At 47.2% G+C, this 27,332-nt stretch overlaps 2 protein-coding genes across 8 annotated transcripts in view; one reads left to right on the forward strand and one right to left on the reverse strand.

Annotated features, from left to right (window-relative positions):
* Positions 1 to 13,502, reverse strand: part of ZSCAN2 (zinc finger and SCAN domain containing 2) — a 27,940-nt gene extending 14,438 nt beyond the window's left edge. For 3 of the 5 annotated variants that reach the window (XR_010404811.1, XR_010404810.1, XM_045899348.3), the window contains exons 1-2: positions 13,344 to 13,502; positions 10,973 to 11,484 (exon numbers count right to left, since the gene is read on the reverse strand). Coding sequence is in view for 3 of the 5 variants with exons in the window: in XM_045899348.3 (XP_045755304.1) it covers positions 10,973 to 11,375 (403 nt within the window). In the remaining 2 variants the exon portion in view is untranslated. Of the gene's footprint in view, positions 1 to 5,078; positions 8,149 to 10,972; positions 11,485 to 13,343 lie in introns of those variants that run through there. The other 2 variants (XM_054513288.2, XM_064569842.1) reach the window with 2 other exon arrangements.
* Positions 13,503 to 13,577: 75 nt separating this feature from the next.
* The window catches only part of ZNF774 (zinc finger protein 774), a 35,729-nt gene continuing 21,974 nt past the window's right edge, over positions 13,578 to 27,332 (forward strand). For 2 of the 3 annotated variants that reach the window (XM_064569844.1, XM_045899358.3), the window contains exon 1: positions 13,589 to 14,274. Coding sequence is in view for 1 of the 3 variants with exons in the window: in XM_064569843.1 (XP_064425913.1) it covers positions 14,051 to 14,274 (224 nt within the window). In the remaining 2 variants the exon portion in view is untranslated. Of the gene's footprint in view, positions 14,275 to 27,332 lie in introns of all 3 variants that reach the window. The other variant, XM_064569843.1, reaches the window with a different exon arrangement.

Raw genomic sequence — 27,332 nt, forward strand, 5'->3', positions numbered from 1 at the left:
CACAAGGAAAGAAAGGGGATGCCCAGGATTTTGTGTTCAACAAAACCGTCCTTCAAGTATCACATTGGCAGGCAAACAGCTTTGAATATGCACGAATTCGCAGAATATGGTTCCTATGAGCCCCTCTTGGGGAAACTACTAGGAGGTGAGCTTCGGTCAACCAAGAGATCAAGGGAACTCTGAGCAAATGGGCTGGGGATGAGTGCCGGATACAGCAGACTTCAGAACCAAGTCTCCAACGACTGTGGCCATTACAATGAGAAGAGAATGTAGAGGTTACCCAGCAACGTAGAAATGACACTCCGGCCAAAACTGGGGTTGAGAGAAGGCAGGACAGAGGATATGTTCATTGACTGCCTCATCTGGATTACCCCCCTAACCTGGGAGTTCAAAGCGTATCATTTAAAATTGGCAAATCATGCACCCGAAGTGTACGCAAGTGTCTTTACCAGTACAAAAATCAACCTTAAGGAGCTCCTGGCTGACTCAGGTGGTGGAGCATGCGACTGTTGACCTCGGGGTCATGAGTTTGCACCCCATGTTGGGTGTAGAGACAACTAAAAAAACAAAACCAAATAGACAAAAGAAACTTAAAACGTTAAGACAGGATTACTGACTGAGACTGGGGGTGGGGAGGAGAGGGACTATCTTTGTCAGATGTTCAAACATGCTACAAGATCTCAAGAATGAAAACATTAACAGACAGCAGACTAGGGAAACCACACACACACTCTAGAAACAGACTCAGTAGACATGTGAATTCGGAACTGAACACAGGTGGCACATGGATAAACAGATGAGCGGAACAGAAACAAGAATCTAACGATGCTAGGACTTGAACGTCTGACAAGGGCAGCCTCTCAAATCCAGAGAGAAAAGGCTCAGCCTTCAATTGACATTCAATAAATGATGCCGGACCGACTGGCGAGGCCAAATGGAAAAAATCTGAGGTTGAATCCTATACTGGGAAAAATCCCAAAGTGATCAAAGATTCAAATGTAAACAAAAACAGTATCCAACATTAGACAAAAATATAAGAATTCTCTTATAATCGGAAAGCCTTTCAATGTGATAATTTGTGTTGACTATCTTCTACCACCTCACTGCAGAGAAGAATCCAGACCCAATGACCCCCCCTGCCCCAAAACCGGCTTAAGGAGCAGCCGTACCCTCCTTTACCAAAGAGGCAAGACTACGTTGAGCTCCATGCTCAGCATAGAGTCTGCTTGAGATCCTCTCTCCCTCTGTCCCTCCTGCTCTTTCTCTCTCTCTCTCTCAAATAAGTAAATCTTAAAAAAAAAAAAAAAAATGCATCCCTGATATAGATTTAAAAGAGTATATGATTCTTGGGGTGCCTGGATGGCTCAGTTGGTTGGATGTCTGACTCTTGGCTTTGGCTCAGGTCATGATCTCAGGGTCTTGGGATCAAGCCCCACTTGGGCTCCACACTCAGTGTGGAGTCTGCTTGAGATTCTGGCTCTCCCTCTGACCCTCCCGACTCTTGATGTGCTCTCTCTCTCAAAATAAATGAATAAATCTTAAAATATACATACAGGATTCTCCCCTTGTGCACTGCTGGTAGGAATGCAAAATGGTGCAGCCACTGTGGATAACAGTATGGTGGCTCCTCAAAAAATTAAACATAGAATTACCGTATGATCTAATAACTCCACATCTGGGTCTACATCCAAAAGAACTGAAAGCAGGGACTCAAACAGTATTTGTACATCCATGTTCCTGCATTACTTGTAATAACCAAATGTTGAAAACCCAAAGGTCTATCAACGAATGACTGGAATATTATTCAGCCTTAAAAAGGAATGAAATTCTGACCTATGCTTCAACGTGGAGGAACCTTGAGGACATTATGCTAAGTGAAAGAATAAGCCAGCCACAAAAGGATAAATATTGTACGATTCCTCTATATGAGGTACCAAGAGTAGTCAAATTTATCACAGTGATAGGAATTAGAATGGTGGGTGCCAGGGGCTATGGGGAAGGGAGGGAGGAGTGCGGAGCTGTTTACTGGGCACAGAGTTTTAGTTTGAGGAAAGAAAACAGTGCTGAAGATGGATGGTGGTGATGGTTGTACAACAGTCCGAATATATTTAATGTCCATGAACTGTACACATAAAAATGATTAAAATGAAAAAAATGGTTAAAATGGTAAGTTTTATGTTATGTAAATCTTATCACACTCAAAAGAGAATATATGGCTCATAATTGTAGGTACTCTATCAAATTTAAAACAGGTGACACTACCTACTAATTCTGAAATTAGTTTTAGAAGATTTAATAAATGCTCAGAAAGGCAGAGAATTCTCAGAAACATTCTTATTAAATTTCTGATGGGCCAGTAGGCAAAAGAATTAATGAGTACTTCCCTGATCAATCATTAAGCTGGAACATATGGTTTCATAAAGTTATAATTTACTTTTCTTCATTTCTAAATTGTCCGTTCATATCTTTTATTTTTCATTCCACTGCACTGACTTTTCTTAGGGATTACAGAAGCTCTTACAGATCAAGTTTTTTTTGTTGTTTTGTTGTTTTGTTGTTTAAGATTTACTTATTTAGGGGCACCTGGGTGGCTCAGTCAGTTAAGCGTCTGCCTTCGGCTCGGGTCATGATCCCAGCGTCCTGGGAATGAGCCCCACATCGGGCTCCCTGCTCAGCAGGGAGTCGGCTTCTCACTCTCACTCTCCCTTTATGCTCAACCTCACTCTCTCAAATAAATAAATAAAATCTTAAAAAAAAAAAAAAAAAACAAGGGGCGCCTGGGTGGCTCAGTCGTTAAGCGTCTGCCTTTGGCTCAGGTCATGATCCCAGGGTCCTGGGATCGAGCCCCGCATCGGGCTCCCTGCTCAGCAGGGAGTCTGCTTCTCCCGCTCCCACCTGCCCTGCTTGTGCTCCCTCTCTCTGTGTGTCTCTCTCTGTCAAATAAATAAATAAAATCTTAAAAAAAAAAAAAAGATTTACTTATTTTAGAGAGAGAGCGTGCAAGTGGGGGGGGGGGGCGGGGGGGGGAGGGGAAGCAGACTCCCAGGTGAGCAGGGAGCCTGACACCAGGTACTCCATCCCAGGACCTAGAGATCAGGACCTGAGCCGAAGCCAAGAGCCAGGCGCTTCACCGGCTGAGCCACCCAGGCGCCCCCAGATCAAGGGTTTGTGACTCTTATCTGCTGTACCGCAGACTTTGTTGCAAATATTCCCTTCCGGTTGGTGTACTGTCTTTTAACTTTGTTCATGGGACCTTTTTTATACAAAGGACTTTTCTGTTTTCCTGAATCCAAGCCAGCTTTGAAGATTGCTGTCTTGCTTAAGAAGTCCTTCACCACAAGATTATAAAAATATTCTCCTACATGTTATTCCAGGTCTTTTAGAGTCGAGATCTATAATCCATCTGAAATTTATTTTTGTGTCACTTGTGAGGCAGAGATCTATTTCTGTGTAAGTTAAGAAGTAAGGATCGAGGGGCGCCTGGGTGGCTCAGTTGGTTAAGCGACTGCCTTCGGCTCAGGTCATGATCCCGGAGCCCTGGGATCGAGTCCCGCATCGGGCTCCCTGCTCGGCAGGGAGTCTGCTTCTCCCTCTGACCCTCCCCCCTCTCATGTGCTCTCTTTCTCTCTGTCAAATAAATAAATAAAATCTTAAAAAAAAAAAAAGTAAGGATCGAATGTTAGTTTTTTCAAAATGGTGAGACCACTGTCCAAACGCCATTCACTGAACCAGTTGTTGGACTGCCTTAGGCCCTCTTCCTTCCTCTTTGGTTAGTAAGCAGAAGCCACAGTCGAGGCTGAGGCTAAAGGAGCGGTTGGATTTTCCCCTCCCGGACACAGGCTCTAGACACACCCCCACTGCCCGGCCAGACACCTCCTCTTCCTCTCACACTGGAAAGCCTATCACGATGAGTGTGAGGAAAATTGGTATCAGTCGGGGGACAAACCTGAATTTGCTGTAATTGTTGTAGAAAAATGAACTAAACAGCCACACGCGTTGGCGCTTCAGTATGGATTAGGCTCCAAATTCTGGGACGCCCACCGGGTTGTGACACACCACTGGGTCTCAACGCCACGGCCAGAGCCGGGGGTCTAAAGCGCAGGCGTGATTCTCACCCGGCCTCCTCCCGAGCCGGGCTCTCCCCGTGGGAGGGCGGCCCCTGCAAGCCCGGCAGGAGCCTGCTGGAGCACCGGTCCCCCTGCACCCTGGCTGCCTAGGAGATTAACCACTGGTAACAACGGCAGGGAGCTCCGTTGTCAGTTTCAATGAATGACTGCCAGACATCTGACAGTTAGAACGTTTACATCCCTCTCAGGGCTCTGTATGGTCTACGCTACAAGTATTTCAGTGACTTAAAGGTGACTTTTGTTTTGAAACTGAGAATCGTAGCTTTAAAAAGACAAACACCTTTCCAGCCCTCCAGCGTTCTCCATTCCCTGTCTTGTTATGAAAAATGAAAGCGTTTGCTCGTCGTTGGCATGAAGGGAGCATTTTGCTGGGGCAGCAAACTCAGACTAGGTAACCTGTTGCCCGTGCTCACCCAGAGCCAGGTGATGCTACAGAGGCCTAGAGAGGTCAGCTTGACTCTGGGGCTCAGATGGCGGACGAGAGCAGGTTTGAAGTGGACAATCTCCACTCCTCCCTAGACTAGAGCAGTGCTTCTCACTCTTCAAAGTGCAGACGGATCACCTGGAGGTTTTGTTGAATGCAGATTCTGCTTCACATGGGTTGGGGTGAGACTGAGTGTGCCTTTCTAACAAGCTCCAGGTGACACCAGGACCTGGTCCACGGACCACACTTTGAGTAACAAGGCTCTAAGCAGTGGTTTTGACACTTTGCTGCAGCTTAGGGCCACCTGGGAGCTTTCAAAACTTCCCTGCCTGAGGGGCGCCTGGGTGGCTCAGTTCGTTAGGCGACTGCCTTCGGCTCAGGTCATGATCCTGGAGTCCCAGGATTGAGTCCCGCATCGGGCTCCCTGCTTGGCAGGGAGTCTGCTTCTCCCTCTGACCCTCCTCCCTCTCATGCTCTCTGTCTCTCCTTCTCTCTCTCTCAAATAAATAAATAAAATCTTAAAAAAAAAAAAACAAAAAAACAAAACTTCCCTGCCTGGGCCATACCCCATGCCAATGAAATCAGAAAATCAGAATCCCTGGGAGTGGGACCCCAAGTGATTCTGATGTGTGGCCAAGCTTGAGAACCAGAGGTCTGGCACAGTGGCTCGCTTACTGGCGACTGAATGAGGATCACTTGGAGGACTCGTTAAACCACAGGGTACTGGGCCCCACCCCCAAAGTTTCTGGTTCAGTAGGTCTGGGGTGGGGCCCAGGAAGTTCATTTCTAACACATTTGCAGATGATGCTGATGCTGCGGGCGCAGGGACCACACTGCGCTGATGGTCAGAGGATTTACATGTCAGGATTCATCCATTTTGAGCCCCCAAATTTCCCTTTTGCTCCCCTCTGACATCAGCAGTTTCTTTTTTGGGTGGTGGAGCTTCTGTGAGTTAAAATCTGTGTCGGGAGAGGAGCATTTCCCCTTTACCCTGATATTCCATCGACACTGGTGTGGGGGTGCTGGGGAAGGCCACCGTGGCATGAGTCCACTGGTCAGCAGGCTCTAGGGCTATCTTCTGGCTCACCTCTTACAGAAAGGTGCGTGAACCCTGGTAGAGCGGTCAGCCAACAGTCCGGGCTCAAGCTGCCTCCAACTCTGCAGTGACTATAGTTTCTGAACAAAAAACTGGGCCATACAATTTGAGAAATGATTTCTGGCCCCAGGCCCCTTACAGACAGTCTGAGAGGTATGGCTTGGCCACCCACTATTGAACTCTGAGACATTCTGATGATTTGCAAGGACAAGTATTTCATATTCAGGACTACCCTGGACAGTCTGGGTTGTCATAAACCAAATCATGAGAAAAAGAGAAGAAAAGGAAGTGTTCTGGGTTTCATGTTGGGACTTTCTAACCAGTCATAGAGAGAACCGCGCTTTTCATAAATGGTCTTTCAGCGGGTCTGTGACACGCAGGCTGAAAGCACAGCTGTCAGGCAAACCAGGGGCCAATCTCATTTCAGCGGAAGATCCTCATCACTGGGGAGATGAGCCCCAGAGGACCAGCGACACCCTCCTGAGGCTTGCAATTCTGGCCATTCACCGGTTCATTTTCTCCATCCTATATTCATTGATGTTCACATCCATGGCCAGCGCCCCGGCACAAAAGACTTTAAGGCAAGTGTCCTCCCTGGGGGTGTGGATTCACTGTACCTGAGGTTTCCAAAGTCAAAGCTCGTCCCATGCAAATAAATGCTATAGGTCTCCCGCACGATTCCTGCACTTTGGATGGATAATGTCAGGTCAAAAAGGCCACCTTCTAGTTTATACTCAGGCCGGACAGGGAGGATGTCCTTGAGCCTTTGGGATTTGAGAAATGGGAATAGCACAAACCTCCATCCTCAGAAACATGTTCTCTTTGTGTAAAAATATCTTTGGGGCGCCGGGCTGGTTCAGTCGGAAGACCATGTGACTGACTCTCGATCTCGGGGTTGTGAGTTCAAGCCCCGTGTTGTGGATAGAGATTACTAAAAAAATAAAATAAACTTAAAAATATCTTTATTAATAGCATAAACATGATGGTAGTCACTGGGTTTGCTGAACAAAGGATTCATATGGCGCCTCCAAGAACGAAAACGCCAGAGACTAAGAGTTAAGTGTTCTTACGCTGGACTGAGCTTCCCCGGGCTGCCTACTGGCCTGAGCACCCCTCCAGGTCTGCAGCCTCACCTCTCCCCTCTTTCCAGACTTGGGCATGTCCCGGCTATGTTCTGCCAAATGTGGCCTTGACCCCATTTTGTTTTAAGACAGAAGCTTAGCATGGTTTTCTCAAGGAAAAGCAGAGAAGCCTGGAATGAAGACGCTATCTGTCCACCTCCTTCATGGACCGGGCCAGCAAGGGAGCCTCTTAACACCTGCCGATGGGCAGGAAGGATTCATGTATTCGTGCCAGCAATACTTACTGAGTTCCCACTGTGTGGGGGGCACTGTGCGCAGTACTGTGAGAGAGGAAAAGAAAGGAAGGAAAGAGAAAAAAAAAGAGAAAGAAGAAAACAGGTTCCATGCCTTCTGGGATTTTAAAGGTTCCTAGAAGAAATAAGACAACTATTCATATAAGTAGAAAACAAAATGGACCCTAATCAAATGCTAAAGGACAAGGAGGATCCAAAAGCTCTGGGGCAGACGGCTTCTGGAGGAGGGAATCAGAGGTGCTCCCAGGTGGCCGCAACTGGGGACAGGGGAAGACGGATCAGAAGTAAGGACAGCTGGGGCGCCTGGGTGGCTCAGTTGGTTAAGCGGCTGCCTTCGGCTCAGGTCATGATCCTGGAGTCCCGGGATCGAGTCCCACATCGGGCTCCCGGCTCGGCGGGGAGCCTGCTTCTCCCTCTGACCCTCTCCCCTCTCATGCTGTTTCTCTCTCTCTCTCTCAAATAAGTAAATAAAAAAAAAAAAAAAAAAAAAAGAAGTAAGGACGGCTGTCTGGAGTGGGTCTCCAAGGGTGTACACTCAAAGGATACCCGGGATTTTATCAGACAGGGATGGGACAAAGCCATTCCAACTCAAAATTCAGGAGCACAGACTCATGCTAGAAAGCACAGGCTTCATTCAAGGCACAGCAAGATCTGGTCTGAAAGGAGCGGGGGCGATGGCGGGAGGACCACGGCAGCTGTGGGGCAGCTCTGGCCTGACATCACACAAGGCCCCGGTTCGGAGCAGAATAAGGAGCTCATGCTTGATTTGGAGATGCTGGGGAACTCACGAAGCTTTCTAAGCAGGAGGGCACCTGAGCGCTCAGGCAGGAGCGGAGCAGGGGCCCTGGAGGGAGAAGAGGCTGGGCCACTGTGAGAGTTCTGGGCAGAAACAGCAAGAGCCTGAACGCAGACCGCGCGTGGGGATGAAAACGTCCTTGGTACACACTCACAGGGAGAGATGAGCTTTACCACTTAAACCAGTAGCACAGGTCCCATCTTCATGGGAATTATAAGAACCTTTAAATGTGAGTACCCAGAGGTGCCTGCTAGTCAAATATTAAATAACCACTGTCCAAACAGGGATTGAAGTATCCGGTGCTGGGTAAGTGTGTCCATAGGTCCCGAGCTGGATGAACAAAAAAGAGGTCAAGCGGTTTACGTTGAACAAATGTTTGAGGGGATGAAAATAAGTGCACAGGTTCCTCTGAGTAATCACGGGGAAGGTCAGCAGACTTTGTTAAGCAAAGCCGATCTCAAGGGTAGAAGTCAGAGGACTGACGAACCCATCGTAGACGTTCTGGGAGTAATAAAAGGCACAAAGCCCCCACAGCCAGCCGGATGGGGAGGGCTGTCACGGTGGGTGCCTGTCTCCACCTCAGAGGCACCTGCTCAGACCTGACCCTCCGCTTCGAGACTTCCCCAACGAAACAACAACCCCAGGGGCGCCTGGGTGGCTCAGTCAGTTAAGTGTCTGACTCTTGGTTTCAGCTCAGGTCATGATCTCAGGGTCGTGGAATCGAGCCCCATGTCGGGCTCCATGCTCAGTGGGGAGTCTGCTGGAGATTCTTTCTCTCTACCTCTCCCCTGACTCATGCTTGCTCTCCCTCTCTCGGAAATAAATCTTAAAAAGAAATAAAAATAAACAACAACCCCAGAGGTCACTCCTCAGCCCTCAACCCCTCTGGCCTCTCCACAGTATCTTGACTAAGATCCTAAAGTTCATTACAAACTTGTCACATTCATCAGGAGGCAAGTAAATTAAGTTTTTAGGACAGGATGAGAGATTTTTGTTTTCTTTTCAATAGGAAGAGTAAAGTTGAAAGTTATTTTTCAGGGCCAGAGAAAACTGGGTACTTTGCTTCAAATAAAACCTACCAAACACATGTGGAAGCAAACAGACCGGAGTTTGAGCCCCGGCTCCGCCACTTACCATCTAGTGTGTGACCTTGAGGAAGGGCGTGACCTTGCTGAATTTCCATTTCCTCATCTGTAAAATGACAGTCCCACCCACCTCCCAGGACTGCTAGTGAGCCGGACATGTGAGGAGCCCAGGGCAGGGCTGGGCTCACAGGAGGCCCTCAACGTCACACACAGCTTGACTCCTCTACCTCCCAAGTCCCTGAGCTTGGTCATAGCCTCTGCTCCCAAACCACCTCCTTTCCTCTCTTCCTCTTCCCAGGCTTCTGAATCCTCCAGACTGGATGCCTCTTGAGTTGGCCACCTTTGTCTTAGTCCTCGCCTGCAACACCCCACTGGGAACTATCGCTTTGCACCACGGATGTGATACAATGCTTAAGGACATGGGCCATGTCCTCAGACCCATGGGTTTAAATCCTGGTTCCGCCTCATACTAGCTGGGTGACCTTCAGGGAGTCACTTAACTTCTCTGGTGATAATAACGTCACTGATCTCCCAAGACAGTGAAGTGTCCGTCAGTTTTGCCCAGCGAATGCTAGGCACGAGGCCTGGACCAGAAAGGGATCTGCGAACGCTAGCTAGTGTTACTATCGGTTCTTCTTACCTGTGCCCAGTGTCCTCCCCTTCTCTGCTGACCCCTCCTTGGCCGGACCACTATGCCGGCAGCCTGATGTCTAGGCGGCTTCCTGGCTGCACTCCGGCCGCTGGCCTCTCCCTACTCGAATCTGACCTACATCCTGTTGCCAAATTCCACTTCCTCCCATGCCCCTTGGGCTCTAGTTCAAGACCCTGCCAAGGCCAGCGACATTCAGTCCAAGCCCCCCCCACCCATCCCCCAAACTCCACATCCTACCACTTCCTAAAAACACACTCTCTACTCCAACCAGCCAGCCTCCCTTACTGTGACCTGAACCAGTGAGCTTCGTGCCACGCCTCACTTTCTTCGCAGCTGCCAAACCCTCCCCGCTGCCCTGCACTTTTGCAAACTCCACTCCAGCCTACAGCTTCCGGCTTAAGCTCCGCACCGTCTCTGACCTCTCCAGTCCTCTCCCCTCCTTTCTCTGAACCTTGGCAGCTCTCATCAGTGCCAAGGCAGTCATCGTCCATGGGTCCTGAAGCGGCCCCAGGGACACGGGCAGATGTGAAGGAAACATCTGGTAATCAAGGGAGCCCAGTCTGCAACTGAAGACCAGAATGGAGACGGAGTAGTTAAGTGGCATGCCTGGATCCCAGAATGTATCAGTAACATGGGAGACAAAGATGGTAACCGTGGCAAAGAGCTCAGGTTTGAAATGACTCTTTCAAGAGCTTAGGATGACTTTATACCATCGCAAGTTCCTAGTTATTAGCTGGTCTTGGTTTCATAAGAATAATCACTTTTTAAAAATAGGATTATCTGGTTTTTCTAATTGCTAGACTTCAGATATTTGGATGTTTATTGCACAACCAAGGGAAGGTGCCAAGGGGCGGTTTATACTGTCTTCAGTCCCCCTCCCTATAACCTCCATCAGCTTCCCAACCACTCGGAATAAACACAGAAGTAAACACTGTGCTTATTATACAAATATAGCTCCAAGAATAGTCCTGTAAGCCTCTCCTATCCTGAGATTCTGGAACTACCATTGTACACAGGGCATTAAAAAGGGTGAGCATGGGGCGCCTGGGTGGCTCAGTCGTTAGGCGTCTGCCTTCGGCTCAGGTCATTATCTCAGGGTCCTGGGATCGAGCCCCGGGTCGGGCTCCCTGCTTGGCTGGGGGGCCTGCTTCTCCCTCTCCCACTCCCCCCTGCTTGTGTTCCTGCTCTCACTATCTCTCTGTCAAATAAATAAATAAATAAAATCTTTAAAAATAAATTAATTAATTAATTAATAAAAAGGGTGAGCATGTCCTGGTTGCCTGCAGCACCAGCAGGAGGACAGGCTGTCTCCACCTCCATCCTGGAAACCACCCTCCCCTCTTCCACAAACACCACACTCCTTCCTCCACAGTGGGGAATGCTCCCCACCCTCTCCCCACGAGGTCCAGCATCTTACCGCCGTCCCGAAGGGTCTGGGTTAAGTCCTCCACCAGGGCCACGGCCTCCTCGCTGCTTTCAGGACGATGCTCTTGCAGCCAGGCTTGAATTTCCCTTGGTAGCATGGTCAGCATCTGTTCCTTGGTGTGCACTTCCGGCCTCAGCCAGCGCCGACAGAGCTCTCGGAGGCGGCCAAGTGCACCCTGTGGCCCTCCAGCGGCCTCCCCGTGGGGGCTACCCTTGCCAGCACTCTGGGGAAAGGGCTCCGACTCGGGGCCATCCTCCTGCAGTACAGCTTCCTGCACCCAAGAGTCGTCCTCCAGGATCATGGTAGTGACCTCCTCCTGTTCGTCTTCCTCTTGAGGCACCTGGACCAAGGGGCTCAGGGGGGTGGTTACTCTCGGCAGCTCTGCAGCCATCATCCACCTTCCCGGGGCAATCGCCTCAGGCTTCTAGCCTTGAACCTCAGTCTTCTAGAGCCAGGCTCACGGAGAAGACACCTCCCTCCTCAAATTCCAACAAGTAGTCTGGCTGGGAAATGAGAAAGAGAACCACAATCAATAAGTAGACTGTCTTACAATGACCTAACTCACAGCAGCCCAGGTCAGGCCACCAAGTGAGTCTTACATCCGCAAATCAACACAAGTTTCCTGTCCCTCTTAAAGGAAAAATGGCTTACTCCTGAAAACCTCTCTCTGTGGCAAAAGAAGTTATGAAGAATCACAAGCACAAAAAAATACAGAACTTTTCTTTCCAAAAGAAGGAGTATCAGAAATTCAGAGTCCTCCTAAGAACCCAGGACTAAGTTACTCTGCCCTAAATCAGTTCAGACTTGCTGCATAGTGAGTGACCTTGACCTAACATACAACTCAGTCCCTTAACCTCAGTGCCCATCTAATAGGTAGAGATAATAACACCCATTCTTCTTATCTTATGGGGATATCTTCAGGATTAGCAATGGATCCAGATGTCAAAACATTTTGAGCCTCACTGGGAGGAAGGCAGTATCTTAACTGCATTCTTACCATATGAGTATGAAGTTTTAAAATATTCACACTTTTTTTTTTTAAGATTTTATTTATTTGAGAGAGAGAGAATGAGAGAGAGAGAGCACATGAGAGTGGGGAGGGTCAGAGGGAGAAGCAGACTCCCTGCCGAGCAGGGAGCCCCATGCGGGACTCGATCCAGGGACTCCAGGATCATGACCTGAGCTGAAGGCAGTCGCTTAACCAACTGAGCCACCCAGGCGCCCTAAAATATTCACACTTTTCAATGCAGCCTTGGCCCCCTTGGGGATTTATCTTTAAAAATAACCATCTTTCTGAAGAAAAATTTATTTGCAAGGAAACAAAACCATAGCATTGTTTCTAATTGCAAAAATACCCCGACATTTAAAAAATCCAGCAACAGAGAAATGGTTAATGAATTATGCCACATCCACACAGTAAAATGTATTTAAAACTATGCTGATTTAATAATGGCTACCTTTGGGGGCAGGGTACTGACTGAGAAGGGACTCAAAGAAGTCTTTGAGGTGCTGGAAATGTTCTGTATCTTGATTTGATGACGGCTGCATAAAGCATACATATGAAATTTAAGATCTGTGCGGGCTGCTGCATGTAGCTTTAAATATTTTTAAAAATTATGCTGACAACGATTATTAACCATTAATAATCTGAGATAATCTTCATAAACATGAAAATTACCGATAAAAACAAACCTAGCCAAAGAGAAACACCAGGCACAGTATGATCCCAAATCCGTTTAAAAATGAACACATACACAAGGAAAAACAAAACTTGGACGTTAATTCTACAAAATGTTGGGAGCAGTGAAATTACTATTTGTAAAATAAAGCCTATAAGAGCAACGAAAAACTGTGTTTTAAAAATCACTACCACATGACAAAGACTCAGATAACCCCCCCTTTTAAAAAGGGGGGGCAGGGGAAAAAAAAAAAGAAGAATTAGAAAGCAAAGCTAGTGGGAACACCGAAGCTCTCAATGTGTATTTAGCAAAGGGCTAGAAGGGGCACAGGTATAACCGAAGTCCTGCTTGCGAGCCCGGGAAAACTGCTTCCGGTCAGCTCCTTCGCTGTCTGACCGAGGGCAAGACACGCCCCCTCGGAAGCTCAGTTTCCCCATCTCCCAGTCCCAACCCCGCGCCCCTGGTTAGATGTGCAGGGAGCCCACCGCCCCGAAGCAGGGTCCGGGTGCGTTCGCCGAGCGGACCGGGCGCGTCAACCTGGGGGCCCCCGACCGCGGGCGCGGACAGCGCCCCCGGCGCCCCTCCCCCAGCAGGGCTGCCTGCACCGGCTCCAGGCCCGTTATTCCCTCGCCGCGGGCTACTCCCCGTCCCGCGCCGCTCCAGGCCCGTCTCTCCGGGCTCACCTCTGGGGAGACCAGGCCGGACGCCGGCAGCCACTCCGCGCGTAAAAGCGCCCCCGGGCACGGCCCGGCGCCTCCGGACTCACGGCGGCTCAAGCCCGAGGGGCACCGAGAACAATGGACGGGAGAGGCCCGCCCCCCACCGCGCTCATTGGCCACCGAGAACGCCCCCTGGAAACCCTGCTCTCCTACTGGCGAACCCGGCCCCCGGCCCGACGGCGGGGCGGGGAGGCCGGGCCGAGGGCATTGTGGGACATGTAGTCCACCGCGGCGGCCCGGCCCGCGGGCGGGGAGCGGAGCTAGGGGTTGAGAGCCCGGGCGCCGCGGCGCGGGCCGCAGGCAAACCCGCGGACTGGCCCTCAAGACCCCAGGGTTGGCCAGAGTTGGGACCCGGTACCGGTCCTTTCACTTCCCTGAGGCCTCCGTGGATTTGCCTAGGAAAAATGAAAGTTGTGAGGAGGGCCTTGAAGGTCCGTTTCAGCCGGGGACTGTGAGGCAAGGCATGATGTAGGCCCCCCCGAAAGGCGGTGCCCGAGCTGGGAGGAGCCCTCCCAGGAAACGTCCCCCCGCTGCCCGGGCCCGGCGCCCCTCCCCCGGCCTGCGGGTCCGCGCTCGCACCTGGCCTTGGCACACCCCTTTGTTTTCGCACGTGGCGTTCCTGCTGCGGGAGGCGGGCCCGGTCCCGCCTCTTCTGCCGCGGAAGAGCCCCCATGCTTTGGTCCCGCTGGTCTTGTCGGAGCCCGCCCCATCGTCCCCTCCCCGGGCGCGGACGCCGCTGCCGGCGCCCCTGTTCGCGTGTCCACGGCGGTCCCTGGTCCCGGTGTTGCTCCCCGCGGGCCTCAGCCCTGGGAGGTGCGAGCGGGAGCTCGGCCTCTGTCCTGCCCACAGTCGGTGCCCTCGAAGAAGTAGCTGCGCCAACACTGCAGGACACCAGGTGAGAACCGCCCGGAAACCCAAGGGGGAAATAGGAGGATGGAGGGAGACATGCTCTCGGTGGTCCGTGATAGAACAGTTGTGAATGCTTACGCAGAGCAATCATCGCAGGCGCACAAGCGAATGACTACAGTTGTTGTTTTATTTATATTATATTTAATATTCATGAAAATTTTGTGTTTGAGAAAGGTTTTCTGTTTATTTGGGTGATTTTCACCTCCTTTTCTGTGAACTGATTGTATCTTCCCATGCTTGTTTGTTTTCCTTTGATCCAGTATAGTTTACATACAGTATCATGTTTCAGGTGTACAATAATGAAGCAAATCCATACAACAGTGCTCATCAGGACAAGTGCACTCCTTAATCCCCATCTCCTGTTTCACCCCCCCCCCCCGTCCCCCCCTCCACCTCCCCTCTGGTAACCAGCTGCTTGTTCTCTCTAGTTAAGAGTCTGATTTTTGGTTTGTCTCTCTCTTTTTTTTCTTTGTCCGTTTGTTTCGTTTCTTAAATTCCACCTCTGAGTGAGATCATATGTATTTGTCTTTCTCTGGCTGACTTATTTCTCTTAGCATAATACTCTCTAACTCTATCCATGTTGTTGCAAATGGCAAGATGTCATTATTATACTTCTTCCCATGTTTTAATCCAATTTATTTGCAAGAGTTCTTAGTATATTAAGCAAACGATTTCTTTGTCACAGAAGTTGCTATTTCTCACTTTGCTGTTCTTTTTTGCTGTTTTTTTTTAGCATAGAAATTTTTAGGCTGTCCCATCTTGTCTTTTTATAGCTTCTGAATTTGGTGGCATTCTTAGAAAGTTCTCTCAGTTTCTAAGATTATCTCAGTTTCACCTGTTTTTCACTAATGAACCCCTTTAATCAGTCGAAGTGTAAAGATGCAAGGTGAGGTTCCTACCTCCCTGGCTGCATCTTAATGTCTTAGCCTAAATGCAAATAGCACCACCTCCAGGCCAGCTCAAGAAGTTTGCACTCCGTGCCTGGATGCCCAGCTCTCAGGCCAGCTCGAGAAGTTAGCACTCCGTGCCTGCATGCCGAGCTCTCAGTGCTCACTCCCCCGGTCAGCATTCCTGGAGAACAAGAGATGCAAAATAGTTGAGGATGATAATTCTTGGGATGCTCTCATATTACCAAGATCTGTTTTTCCACATTTCCATCCTCCCATTGTATACAAATGGGAAAAGTTGTGTTTGGATGTGGGAGTCTGGGCGGTTCACTGCTGAAACTTTCTAGCAGCCTAAGAGTGCATTTACCTCTCCTCCTATCCCAAGCCAACCCTTGACCACAAGAAACTGGTACTGTCTTGTCACAGGAGAATCCTGGAGCCAGTCATCTCTTCCCTGTGCCTGATTCTCCGGGAAGTTGGTCCTGCCCAGTGTCAAGTATCCCAGGTTTAGATAGAAAGCAACTCACATTCAGGGCACCTGGGTGGTGCAGTTGATTAAGCGTCCTTGGCTTTGGCTCAGGTGGTGATCTCAGGGTCGGGAGATTGAGCCCCACAGAGTCTGTTTAGCATTCTCTCTCCTTCTCCCTCTCCCCCCCACCCCCACATGTGTGCTCTCTCACATTCTCTTTCAAATAAGTAAATAAATCTTTATTTTTTTTCAAGATTTACTTATTTGAGAGACACCGTGCATGAGCACCAGCAGAGGGGAGGGGCAGAGGCAGAGGGAGAAGCAGACTCCCTGCTGAGCAGGAAGCCCAATGCAGGACTCAATCCCAGGACCCTAAGATCATGACCTGAGCTGAAGGCAGATGCTTAGCCAACTGAGCCACCTAGGCGCCCAGTAAATAAATCTTAAAAAAAAAAAGCGGGGGCGGGGAGAAAGCAACTCACATTTAAGACCAGTTTATGGCATAATGGGCCTGGTGCCCAAGCCAGCCTGGGACAGTGAGCAAGCCTACAAACACAGCCCAATTCAGTGAGTAGGATTGCTCCCCCCAGTGAATCTTTTCTCCATCAGCCAAACTCCAGGGGTGACAGAGGCTTTGTGCTACCAGTGGGCTTTCCTGGTAAAAGCTTCAGAGAACTGCTCTGGCTAAAAGGGACTTATTGAAAGAATATTAGGGAACTCACAGGGTAAATGGGAAAGAATCAGGCTTAATTCAGAACAGTTGGGAGCCAAGAAACAGAGGATAAGGCTCAGGCATTGGGGCAAAGGTGCCTTTGGGCCCTGAGGATGCAGGAAGTACCTCCCCCCCACCGAAGACCCCCCGCCATTGCTCAATCTACCCTATGTCCTCGCTGTCCGGGAAGGGCATCTCTTCGTTTGTATGAAGCATGTGTGTCTCATTTTTGCTAGTTATGCCACAGAAGCAGGACCACTAAACGGGATTGGGAAAAGATTATTATATGAACAGTGTTGGAGGATGCTATAAGACTGGCCTAAAAGGAAGAAAAATCTAAAGGGGGGCTCCTGGTAGGAATGCCAAGGGAGAAAGAGAAACTAGGGAAGGAGATCAGGGACGCATTTATTTTAAAGAGGGAGGAGTGAGGGGCGCCTGGGTGGCTCAGTCCTTAAGGCTCAGATCATGATCCCAGGGTCCTGGGATGGAGCCCCGCGTCTGGCTCCCTGCTCCACGGGAAGCCTGCTTCTCCCTCTCCCACTCCCCCTGCTTGTGTTCCCTCTCTCACTGTGTCTCTCTGATAAATAAATTAAAAATCTTAAAAAAAAAAGAGGGAGGAGTGAAATTCAGTCCAAGAAGTGTTGCTGAACAATTGTGAAGTTAAGTATCCCATGACGCATGCCCAAGTAAAACGAAGAGCTAGAGCGGGATTTTTTTTTTTTTAGAATGGAATTTTTCACCCCTCCCAACAAGGCCTGTATTTTCACTGTTTTCTTTTCTTTTCTTTTTTTTTTTTTTAATGAATGGCTTATAGTTAGTGTAACAGAGGTGTGAGGAGGGTTGTCTTTGGTCCTTGTCTTTCTCCTCCTGGGACCCTGGTTTTTCTCTTTCTCGGTTGTCCTGTGCTGGCCTGGGCTTCTCTAGCCCCTTTGTGCCAAGAAGGAAGAGAATAGCTTTACAGTCTCGGGCCAGTTCCCATGCCCTACTCGGAACTGCTCTAGTCAGGGATATTTCTTGGAAGACACGAGGGTGCTCTGGGCTGGACAGAATGGCTCAGGAGGCAGCTTCGTGTGGACTGGTGCTTGCCAAACACAGAGGCACCAGGGGTACCAGGAATGGCTGGAGGCAGAGTGTGTTTTGTTTTAAGATTTTATTTACTTATTTGACAGAGAGAGACACAGCGAGAGAGGGAACACAGCAGGGGGAGTGGGAGAAGCAGGCTCCCCACCAAGCAGGGAGCCCGATGCGGGGCTCGATCCCAGGACCCCTGGGACCATGACCCGAGCCGAAGGCAGATGCCTAACGACTGAGCCACCCAGGCGCCCCTAAAATGACATTTTATCTTATTTTTTTTATTTCTTTTTTAAGATTTTATTTATTTATTTGACAGAGACATAGTGAGAGCAGGAACACAAGCAGGGGGAGTGGGAGAGGGAGAAGCAGGCTCCCGTCCGAGCAGGGAGCCCAATGTGGGGCTCGATCCCAGGACCCCTGGGACTGTGACCCAAGCCGAAGGCAGATGCCTAACGACTGAGCCACCCAGGTGCTCCCACAGTGTGTTTTGAAGGGGATTTAGCTCTAGAATCATCCATGTCCCCCCAAGTTATTATGAGTGAAGACTGATGTTAAAGATAGGAAGGGAAAAAATGCAAATACGTGCATGCGCGCACACCCACACACTCCGTATACACACATACTGTATGTATATAGTTGACATTTGAACAACTTGGGGGCTAGAAGCACTGACATCGCCCCCCACCTCCACCCCAGCAGTTGAAAATCTACTCAGAACTTCTGACTCCCCAAAAACTTAGAGCCTCCTGTTGACCAGGGGTCTTACTGATAACAGAAACAGTCGATTAACATTTGATATACTATACATGTTATATACTGTATTCTTATAATAAAGTAAGTTAGAGAAAAGAAACATTATTAAGAAAATCATAAGGGAGAAAAGAAAACCATAAGAGGAAATACATTTACAGTACTGTATGGTATTTATCGAAAAAAAAAAAAAATCCACATATAGAGGCACCTGGCTGGCTCAGTTAGGAGAGCATGCGACTCGATCTCTGGGGCATGAGTTCAAGCCCCTACTGAGCGTAGGGCTTACTTTAAAAAAAAGAAAATTCCACATACAAGTGGACCTGCACAGTTCAAACCCGTATTGCTCAAGGGTCAGCTGTATATATAATCCCTAGGCTGCTTAGTTCATAGGAAGAAACATTATCATTAGAATAGTTAGTTGACCGTTGGAAAAAGAAAGAAGAAAACCTTGTGACCTGCAGTAGAAGCTTGCCAGGCCCGGGGCATGCACAAGAGGCTTCAGGACAGATTCCCTGCCCGGCTTGTCAAACCAGACTGCTGCAAAGCCACTCCCTTACCAATATCGAAGCCACTGATGGACACTGATGGGGCCACGTGGCCTGGGAGCTGGAAACATCCCCAGGGAAAGGTTCGGCCATAGGCTTTCCCCTAATGGCCGTTTACCATTCTCTCTCTCTCTCTCTGTCATACACATACATACACAGACACAAATTGAATTTTTTTTTTAAATTATACAACAAATGCACTCAGACCCAGGAAAAAAAAGAAATAAATTTGAACACACAAACTTAAAAATGCTTGTATAGCATAGAAGGCTAAAACTAAAGTCACATGACAAAGTAGGAGAAATATTTGTAACAAATGTGACAAAGGACAAATTGCTCATTTACTATGAGTTTATGCAGCTGAGCTTGAGAAAGACCTCAGTGGAAGAACGGGCAAAGGATAAGAATAAACAGGTCACAGAGCAAAAAAACTCGGGGGGCGCCTGGGTGGCTCAGTTGGTTAAGCGACTGCCTTTGGCTCAGGTCATGATCCTGGAGTCCTGGGATCGAGTCCCACATCGGGCTCCCTGCTCGGCAGGGAGTCTGCTTCTCCCTCTGACCCTCCTCCCTCTCATGCTCTCTGTCTCTCATTCTCTCTCTCTCAAATAAATAAATAAAATCTTAAAAAAAAAAACTCGGCCTCACTAATAATTTTTTAAATGCAAATCAAAACTGAGCCTGGGCAGCTCAGTCGGTTAAGCGTCTGCCTTCAGCTCAGGTCATGATCCCAGGGTCCTGGGATCGAGCCCGCATTGGGCTCCCTGCTCCGCGGGAAGCCTGCTTCTCCCTCTGCCTGCCGCTCCCCCTGCTTGTGCTCTCTCTCTCTCTCTCAAATAAATAAATAAAATCTTAAAATAACAAACAAATATACGGTTTTTCTCCTGTGGTATTGGCAAAAACATTAAAGCATGATAATACACGGTAGTGTTGACAGTAAGCAAAATAATTCACTCTCCTGTTGGTGGTAATAGGAATGGGGGCAGTCATTTTGGAAGGTAAACCAGCAATTCTATTGCTAAGAATACTATAGGTAGAATCATACAAAGATGCCAAGATATATGCAAGAATATTTATTATAGTAATAGTTATAACTGAAAAACATATAAATAATTTAAACGTTTATAAGCAGCAGTCTAGATAAATAATGTTTGGAATATCTATACCTTAGAATTCTATTTGGCCTTTTATTTTTTTTTTTTTAAGATTTTATTTATTTATTTGACAGAGAAAGACACAGCAAGAGAGGGAACACAAGCAGGGGGAGTGGGAGAGGGAGAAGCAGACTCCCTGCCGAGCAGGCAGCCCGATGCGGGGCTCAATCCCAGGACCCTGGGATCATGACCTGAGCTGAAGGCAGACGCTTAACCAACTGAGCCACCCAGGCGCCCCTCTATTTGGCCTTTTAAAAAATGAACATCTCTGGGGCGCCTGGCTGGCTCAGTCAGTAGAGCAAGGGACTCTTGCTCTTGGGGTCCTGAATTCAAGCCCCATGTTGGGGGTAGAGTTTTCAAAAATGAATATCTCTATTTGCTAATATAGGAAGATATGCAGGTGGGTGGAAAAAAAGCAACATACAAACAGGGTATGTGTAATATGTATTTTGTGAAAAATCAGTGGCTGTCAGAGGTTTAGTGGGGGAAGGGCCAGCAAGAAGGATGAATAGGTGCAGCACAGAGGATTTTTTTAAATTTATTTTTTATTTTTTTTTTACTTTTTGAGAGAGAGAGTGAGGGGAGGAGGGAGGACAAAGAGAGAGGGTGAGAACCCCAAGCAGGCTCCACACCCAGCACAGAGCCCGATGCGGGGCTCCATCTCATGACCCTGACTGAGGTCATGACCTGAGCTGAAATCAGAGTTGGACGCTTAACGGACTGAGCCACCCAGGTGATCCTCTGTACTAGAGGATTTTTAAGGCAGTGAAACTACTCTGTGTGATATTATAATACTGGATACATGCCATACATTGTCTAAACCCACAGATTGTACAACATTACAAGTGAACCCTAAGGTAAACTGTGGACTTAGGGTGATTGGGATGTGTGAGTGTAGGTTCATCAGTTGTAACAAATGTATCACTTTGGTGAGGGATGTTGATGATGGGAGGGAGGCTCTCCTTGTGTGGGGGCAAAGGGTCGGTCTATAGGAACTCTCTGTACCTTCCTTTTAATCTTGCTGTGAACCTAAAACTGCTCTAAAAACACAATCTTAAAAAAATAAAAAGAATTATAGGAGTGCCTGGGTGACTCAGTTGGTTAAGCACCCTACTCTTGATTTCATGATCTCAGGGTCATGAGATCGAGCCCCGTGTTGGGCTTTGTGCTCAGTGGGGAGTCTGTTGGAGATTCTCTCTTTTCCTCTGCCTCTCCCCCTGCTTGCACATGCTTTCTGTCTCTCTCTCTCAAATAAATAAATCTTTTAAAAAAATAAAAAGAATTACAGTAACATAACCATTGTATACCCTTTATAAGAAAACGAGTATTTCTGTCAAAACAGCAAAAGTGATTATATCCTGATTGTTGAAATTTTTAAAAACACATAAACCTTTAAAAAGATAATAAAAATAATGTATAATCTCTACACCCAAATATAACCTCTGTTACCATTATGGTGAGTTTCCTTTCGTTCTTTTTTCCATGCATATGAACATGGCCAATATGAACTGTACCATAACAGGATGCCCGTAAAAAGTTTTCCAAAATCAATGAAACTAAAACCTAGGTCTAGACTCTGATGGCTAAATTAGACAGTTACCTCCTTCTCGGAGCTCCCCCCTTCTCCTGGACTGCCCAGGGCCCTAGAGTTTATGTAACACATGAAGTCCTATGGACATTCACACCTATTGGAGAAACGCTCACGCGTCCTAAGCTCTGGACTGTGGCTGTTTCTGCAATTGCCCTTTGCCACCACAAGGTGTCCCTCTCCGATGCCCCTCTCCTTGACTGCCGCTCCCCCTGCTTGTGTGCTTGCTCACTCACTCTCTGGCAAATAAATAAATAAAAATCTTTTTTAAAAAAATAAATAAAAGGGTTGGGGCACCTGGGTGGCTCAGTTGTTAAGCGTCTGCCTTCGGCTCAGGTCATGGTCCCAGGGTCCTGGGATCGAGCCCCATGCCAGGCTCCCTGCTCCTCGGGAAGCCTGCTTCTCCCTCTCCCACTCCCCCTGCTTGTGTTCCCTCTCTCGCTGTGTCTCTCTCTGTCAAATAAATAAAATCTTTAAAATAAATAAATAAAAATAAAAGGGTTTAACTGTAAGTTAAACCAACAGTTTAATTATGAATCATCAAGAAAAGCTAGAGTTACTTCTTGTGCTTAGAAAACATAAAGAAATATATCCATATAGGTTTCCAAATTTCCTGTAAAAGGTGGAGTCTATACACTGTTTCTGGGCGTTTGTTTTTGGTTTTGTTTTGTTTTGTTTTTCATTTACTACCTCAGCTTCTTCTCAAAGCCTTAAAATTTGGGGAGCCAATGAGCTGCTAGGGAGTTCCTGGAGGGCCAGCACTATTTTCATTCATTTCTAGTACTAAGTTCCCAGTTGACTCAAAGCATTTGTGAAATTAAGTAGTTTCCCTGGTGATGTGAAAGTTTTTATGCATACGTGTGGAACTGGGCTAGCCTCCAGGAGGAACAGGAGAGAGAATCTCCCCCAGGCTGGGCAGCCCAGGGCACTGAGGCCACATCTTTTTTTTTGGCTGCATCTCTCGGTACCTCCTTTGTCTCACCCGGCTCCTTCCCACTCCCCAGGCCAGTCAGAAGGCAGAACCTCAGGGGCGCCTGGGTGGCTCAGTCAGTTAAGCGTCTGCCTTTGGCTCAAGTCATGATTCCAGGATCCTGGGATCGAGTCCCGAGTCGGGCTTCCTGCTCAGCGGGAAGCTTGCTTCCCCCTCTCCCACTCTCCCTGCTTATGCTCCCTCTCTCTCTGTGTCATAAAAATAAATAAAATCTTTAAAAAAAAAAAAAAAAAAGAAGAAGAAGAAGAAGAAGAAAGCAGAACCCCAGACAACTCCAGGAGAGAGAGTGGTGGGTAGGACTGGGGTGGGGGTCATGCTGCCCGGACAGGCCCCTCCAGCCAGGCGGGGTCGGGCCATTTCCACCAGCCCGAAGGTTGCAGAAGTAGACAACAGGGGAAATCTGCTCGGGGAATGACGCAGCGGGTAGACTGGGAAGTTGAAGAACAGGAACTCTAGGGCACCACCAAGAGCACGGTTGAAGAGCCGACTGTGTGTCCAGACGGAGTGGACGGTAAGAGGAACAATAAGCAAAGAAGCCAAAGAGGCAGCAGTGAGGGTGAAGGGCAGGCCCGTTACTAAGGGAAGAGAAGAGAGGGAATGAGGCGAACAGGGTCGAGGTCCTGAAGCTGAAGCAGGTTCCTGATAGGGCCATGCCTTGGAGGCTGAGTAGGTGGAGGTCTACGTCCCTGGAGTAGAGGAGGTGAAGGGCCCGTGAGCACAGGTGGGGGAAGTGTGACCACATGTATGCAGGAGTCACTGAGGATGAGGGCAGGACACACTGGTCCCAAAGCCACATCATGACTGCAGAGCGGTCTGGAGTAGAGGTTTGCAGCTCGGGTGAGACACCAACGGGGTGGCTGTGGTCATTTGTGAGGGATGTTGGGGCAGCAGAGCCAGCACCTGGAACTGGGCCTGGGCTCCAGTGCGCCTCCAGTCCGTTGGCAGCAGTAACCCCAACTCTCGACGGGAGCGCTGTACGTGGAGCAAAGACTGGTGGGTGATGGCGGGGGAGGGGGACAATCAGTTCATTTATGTGTATGGTATAATAGAGGGTCCAGTTTCATTCTTTTGCATGCCGCTGTCCAATTTCCCTAGCACCACTTATTGATGAAACTGTCCTTTCTCCACTGCATATTCTTGCCTCCTTTGTCATAAGTTAATTGACTATATATGTGTGGGTTTATTTCTGGGGTCTCTATTCTGTTTCATTGATCTATGTGTCTTTTTTTTTTTTTAAAGATTTTATTTGACAGAGAGAGAGACACAGCGAGAGAGGGAACACAAGCAGGGGGAGTGGGAGAGGGAGAAGCAGGCTTCCCGCCGAGCAGGGAGCCCAATGCGGGGCTCGATCCGAGGACCCTGGGATCATGACCTGAGCCGAAGGCAGACGCTTAACGACTGAGCCACCCAGGCGCCCCAGCTTTGTTCTTTCTTTTCAGGATTGTCTTCGCTATTCAGGGGCTTTTGTGGTTCCATTCAAATTTTAGGATTATTTGCTCTGTTTCTGTGAAAAATACCATTGGAATTTTGACAGGGGTTGCATTGAATCTATAGATTGCTTTGGGTGGTATGGACATTTTAACAATTTTAATTCTTCAGCACGTGAGCAGGGAATATCTTTCCATTTGTTTGTGTTTCTTTCAGTTTCTTTCATCACTGTCTTATAATTTTCAGAGTACAGGGCTTTCACCCCCTTGGTCAAATTTATTCCTAGATATTCTTTTTGGTGCAATTGTAAATAGAATTATGTTCTTAACTTCTCTGTTAGTTCATTATTAGAGTAAAGAAACACAATAGGGGCACCTGGGTGGCTCAGTCGGTTAAGCATCTGCCTTTTGACTCAGGTCATGATCTCAGGGTCCTGGGATTGAACCCCATGTCAGGCTCCCTGCTCAGCGAGGAGTCTGCTTCTCCCTCTCCCTCTGCCACTCCCCACTGCTCATTCTCTCTCTCTCTCTCGTTCAAATAAAGAAATAAACCCTAAAAAAAAAAAAGAAAGAACAGATATTTGTGTATCGATTTTGTATCCTGCAACTTTACTCAGTTTATTAGTTCTAACAGTTTTTTGATGGAGTCTTTGGGGCTTTCTATATATAATATCATGTCCTCTCACCTAGTGACAGTTTTACTTCTTCCTTTCCAATTTGGATGCCTTTTCTTTTTCTTGCCTAATTGCTGTGGCTAGGACTTCCAGTACTACATTGAATAAAAGCAATGAGAGTGGACGTCCTTGTCTTGTTCCAGATTTTAAAGGAAAACCTCTCAGCTTTCACCAGTGAATATGATGTTGGATGTGGCTTGTCATATGTGGCTTTTATTACATTGAGGTACATTTCCTTTATATCCACTTTGTTGAGTGTTTATCATAACTGGATGTTGAATTTTGTCAAATGCTTTTCTGCATCTATTGAGATGATCATATGATTTTTATCCTTCATTTTGTTAATGTGGTGTATCCTATTGACTGATTTGTGGGTATTGAAACATCTTTGGATCCCTGGAATAAATCCCACTTGATCATGGTGTATGATCCTTTTAATGTATGGTGAAATTAAATTTGCTAATATTTTGCTGAGGATTTTTGCATCTGTGTTCATCAGGGATATTGCCTATAATTTCCTTTTTTTGTAGCATCCTTGTCTGATTTTGCTGACAGGGTAATGCTGGCCTTGTAAAATGTGTTTGGAAGACTTTCCCCCTCTTCTATTTTTTGGAAGAGTTTCCCCCCTTTCTATTTTTTGGAAGAGTTTGAGAAGGATTGGTATTAATTGTTCTCTGAATGTTTGCTGAATTCACCTGTGAATCTGTCTGGTCCTGGACTTTTATTTGTTGGAGGGTTTTTGATTACTGATTCAATCTCCTTGCTAGTAATTGGTGTGTTCAGGTTTTCTATTTCATCATGTAGGTTTATAAAAATGTCTGTAAGGACAGGAAATTATATAAGAATCTGTCTATTATATTTTTTAATGAAAACCTTATGAACTGGTCACTAAACATATTAAAAGATCTGTAATTTCACTAATAATACAAAATATACATTAAAACAATATATCATTATGGGGTGCCTGGGTGGCTCAGATGGTTGAGCGCCTGCCTTCGGCTCAGGTCATGATCCCAGGGTCCTGGGATCGAGTCCCACATCGGGCTCCCTGCTCCTTGGGAGCCTGCTTCTCCCTCTGCCTCTCTCTCTCTCTCTCTGTCTCTCATGAATAAATAAATAAAATCTTAAAAAAAATTTTTTAAACAATATATCATTATATGATGATTGTATTGGCAAAAATAAAAATTGATAATACCCGGTTTGATGAAGATGCAGAAAAACAAGCACTATCATAAACTTTTGGTAGAAATGTAAATTGAAGGAGCCTTCTGGAATGTGATTTACAAGAATTTATCAATATTTTATTTTTTTAAAGATTTATTTATTTGAGAGAGAGCATGTGTCTTGAGTGGAAGGAAGGGCAGAGGGAGAGAATCTCAAACAGACTCCCTGCTGAGAGCAGAGCCCACTGCAGGACTCGATCTCACAACCCATGAGATCATGACCTGAGCTGAAACCAAAAGTTGGATGCTTAACTGACTGAGTAACCCAGGTGCCCCTTTAAATTTTTTATTTTAAGTATGCTCCATGCCCATCGTAGGGCTTGAACTCATGACCCTGAGATCGAGTCACTTGATCTACCAACCAAGCCTGCCAGGTGCCCCAGAATTTATTAGTATTTTAAAAGGGCATACCCTTTCTTTTATTTATTTATTTATTTATTTATTTATTTATTTATTTATTTATTTATTTTTGATTTATTTCTTTTAGAGAGAGAGAGCATACTAGTGAGGCTAGGGACAGAGGGAGAGGAAGAGAGAGAATCCTTAAGTAGACTCCCTGCTAAGCACAGAACCCAACTTGGCACTTGATTCAGGGCTGAATCCCAGGACCCTGAGATCATAATCTGAGCTGAAATCAAGAGTCAAGACAATTAACCGACTGAGCTACCCAGGCACCCCAGTGGGCAGGCCCTTTGAATCAGCTTTGCACTTCTGGATATCTATCCTAGAGAAAATTCATGCATACGCATATAGAGACCTGCACCCACTAGATGTAATATTTAAAAAATGGAATCGACCTAAATATTAATAAATAGTGGAGTGGTTATGGCTTTGCCATAATCCGGGTACAGTTGATTCTCATTATTTACAGAAGTCATGTTCTATGAAGTATTGCGAACACCGAATTAGCAAATATAGAACCATTGCCCTTAGAAGAAATACAGGTTAGGTTCCTGGAAGCCTCTACTTTCTTTTCTACATTTTTTTTCTTTTTAGGGATGCCTGGGTGGCTCAGTCGGTTAAGCGTCTGCCTTCAGCTCAGGTCATGATCCCAGGGTCCTGGGATCGAGCCCCACATCGGGCTCCCTGCTCTGCGGGGAGCCTGCTTCTCCCTCTGCCTCTCTCTCTCTTTCTCTCTCTCTGTCTCTCATGAATAAATAAAATCTTTAAAAAAAATTTTTTTTTCTTTTTAGATTTTTTTTTAAGATTTTATTTTTAAATAATCTCTACACCCCACATGGGGCTCCAGCTTACAGTCTTGAGATCAAGAGTCGCATGCTCTGCCAACTGAGCCAGCCAGGTGCCCTATGTGTGTTTCTGTTTAAAAAGACACTTTATTGGGGAGGGGGGAGGGGAATGGGGTAACTGGGTGATGGGCATTAAGGAGAGCATGAGATATAATGAGCACTAGGTGTTGTGTGCAACTGATAAATCACTGAACTCTACCTCTGAAGCTAATAATACACTATATGTTAATTAATTGAATTTAAATAAAACAAAATTTTAAAAAATAAAAACACTTGACTTAATAGGTTATTTCTTACAAATAA

Source organism: Mirounga angustirostris, unplaced genomic scaffold, assembly GCF_029215605.1.
Source record: "Mirounga angustirostris isolate CCGP_5_RB_7025 unplaced genomic scaffold, mMirAng1.0.hap1 SCAF_9, whole genome shotgun sequence".
In the NCBI taxonomy this organism is placed as follows: Eukaryota; Metazoa; Chordata; class Mammalia; order Carnivora; family Phocidae; genus Mirounga; species Mirounga angustirostris.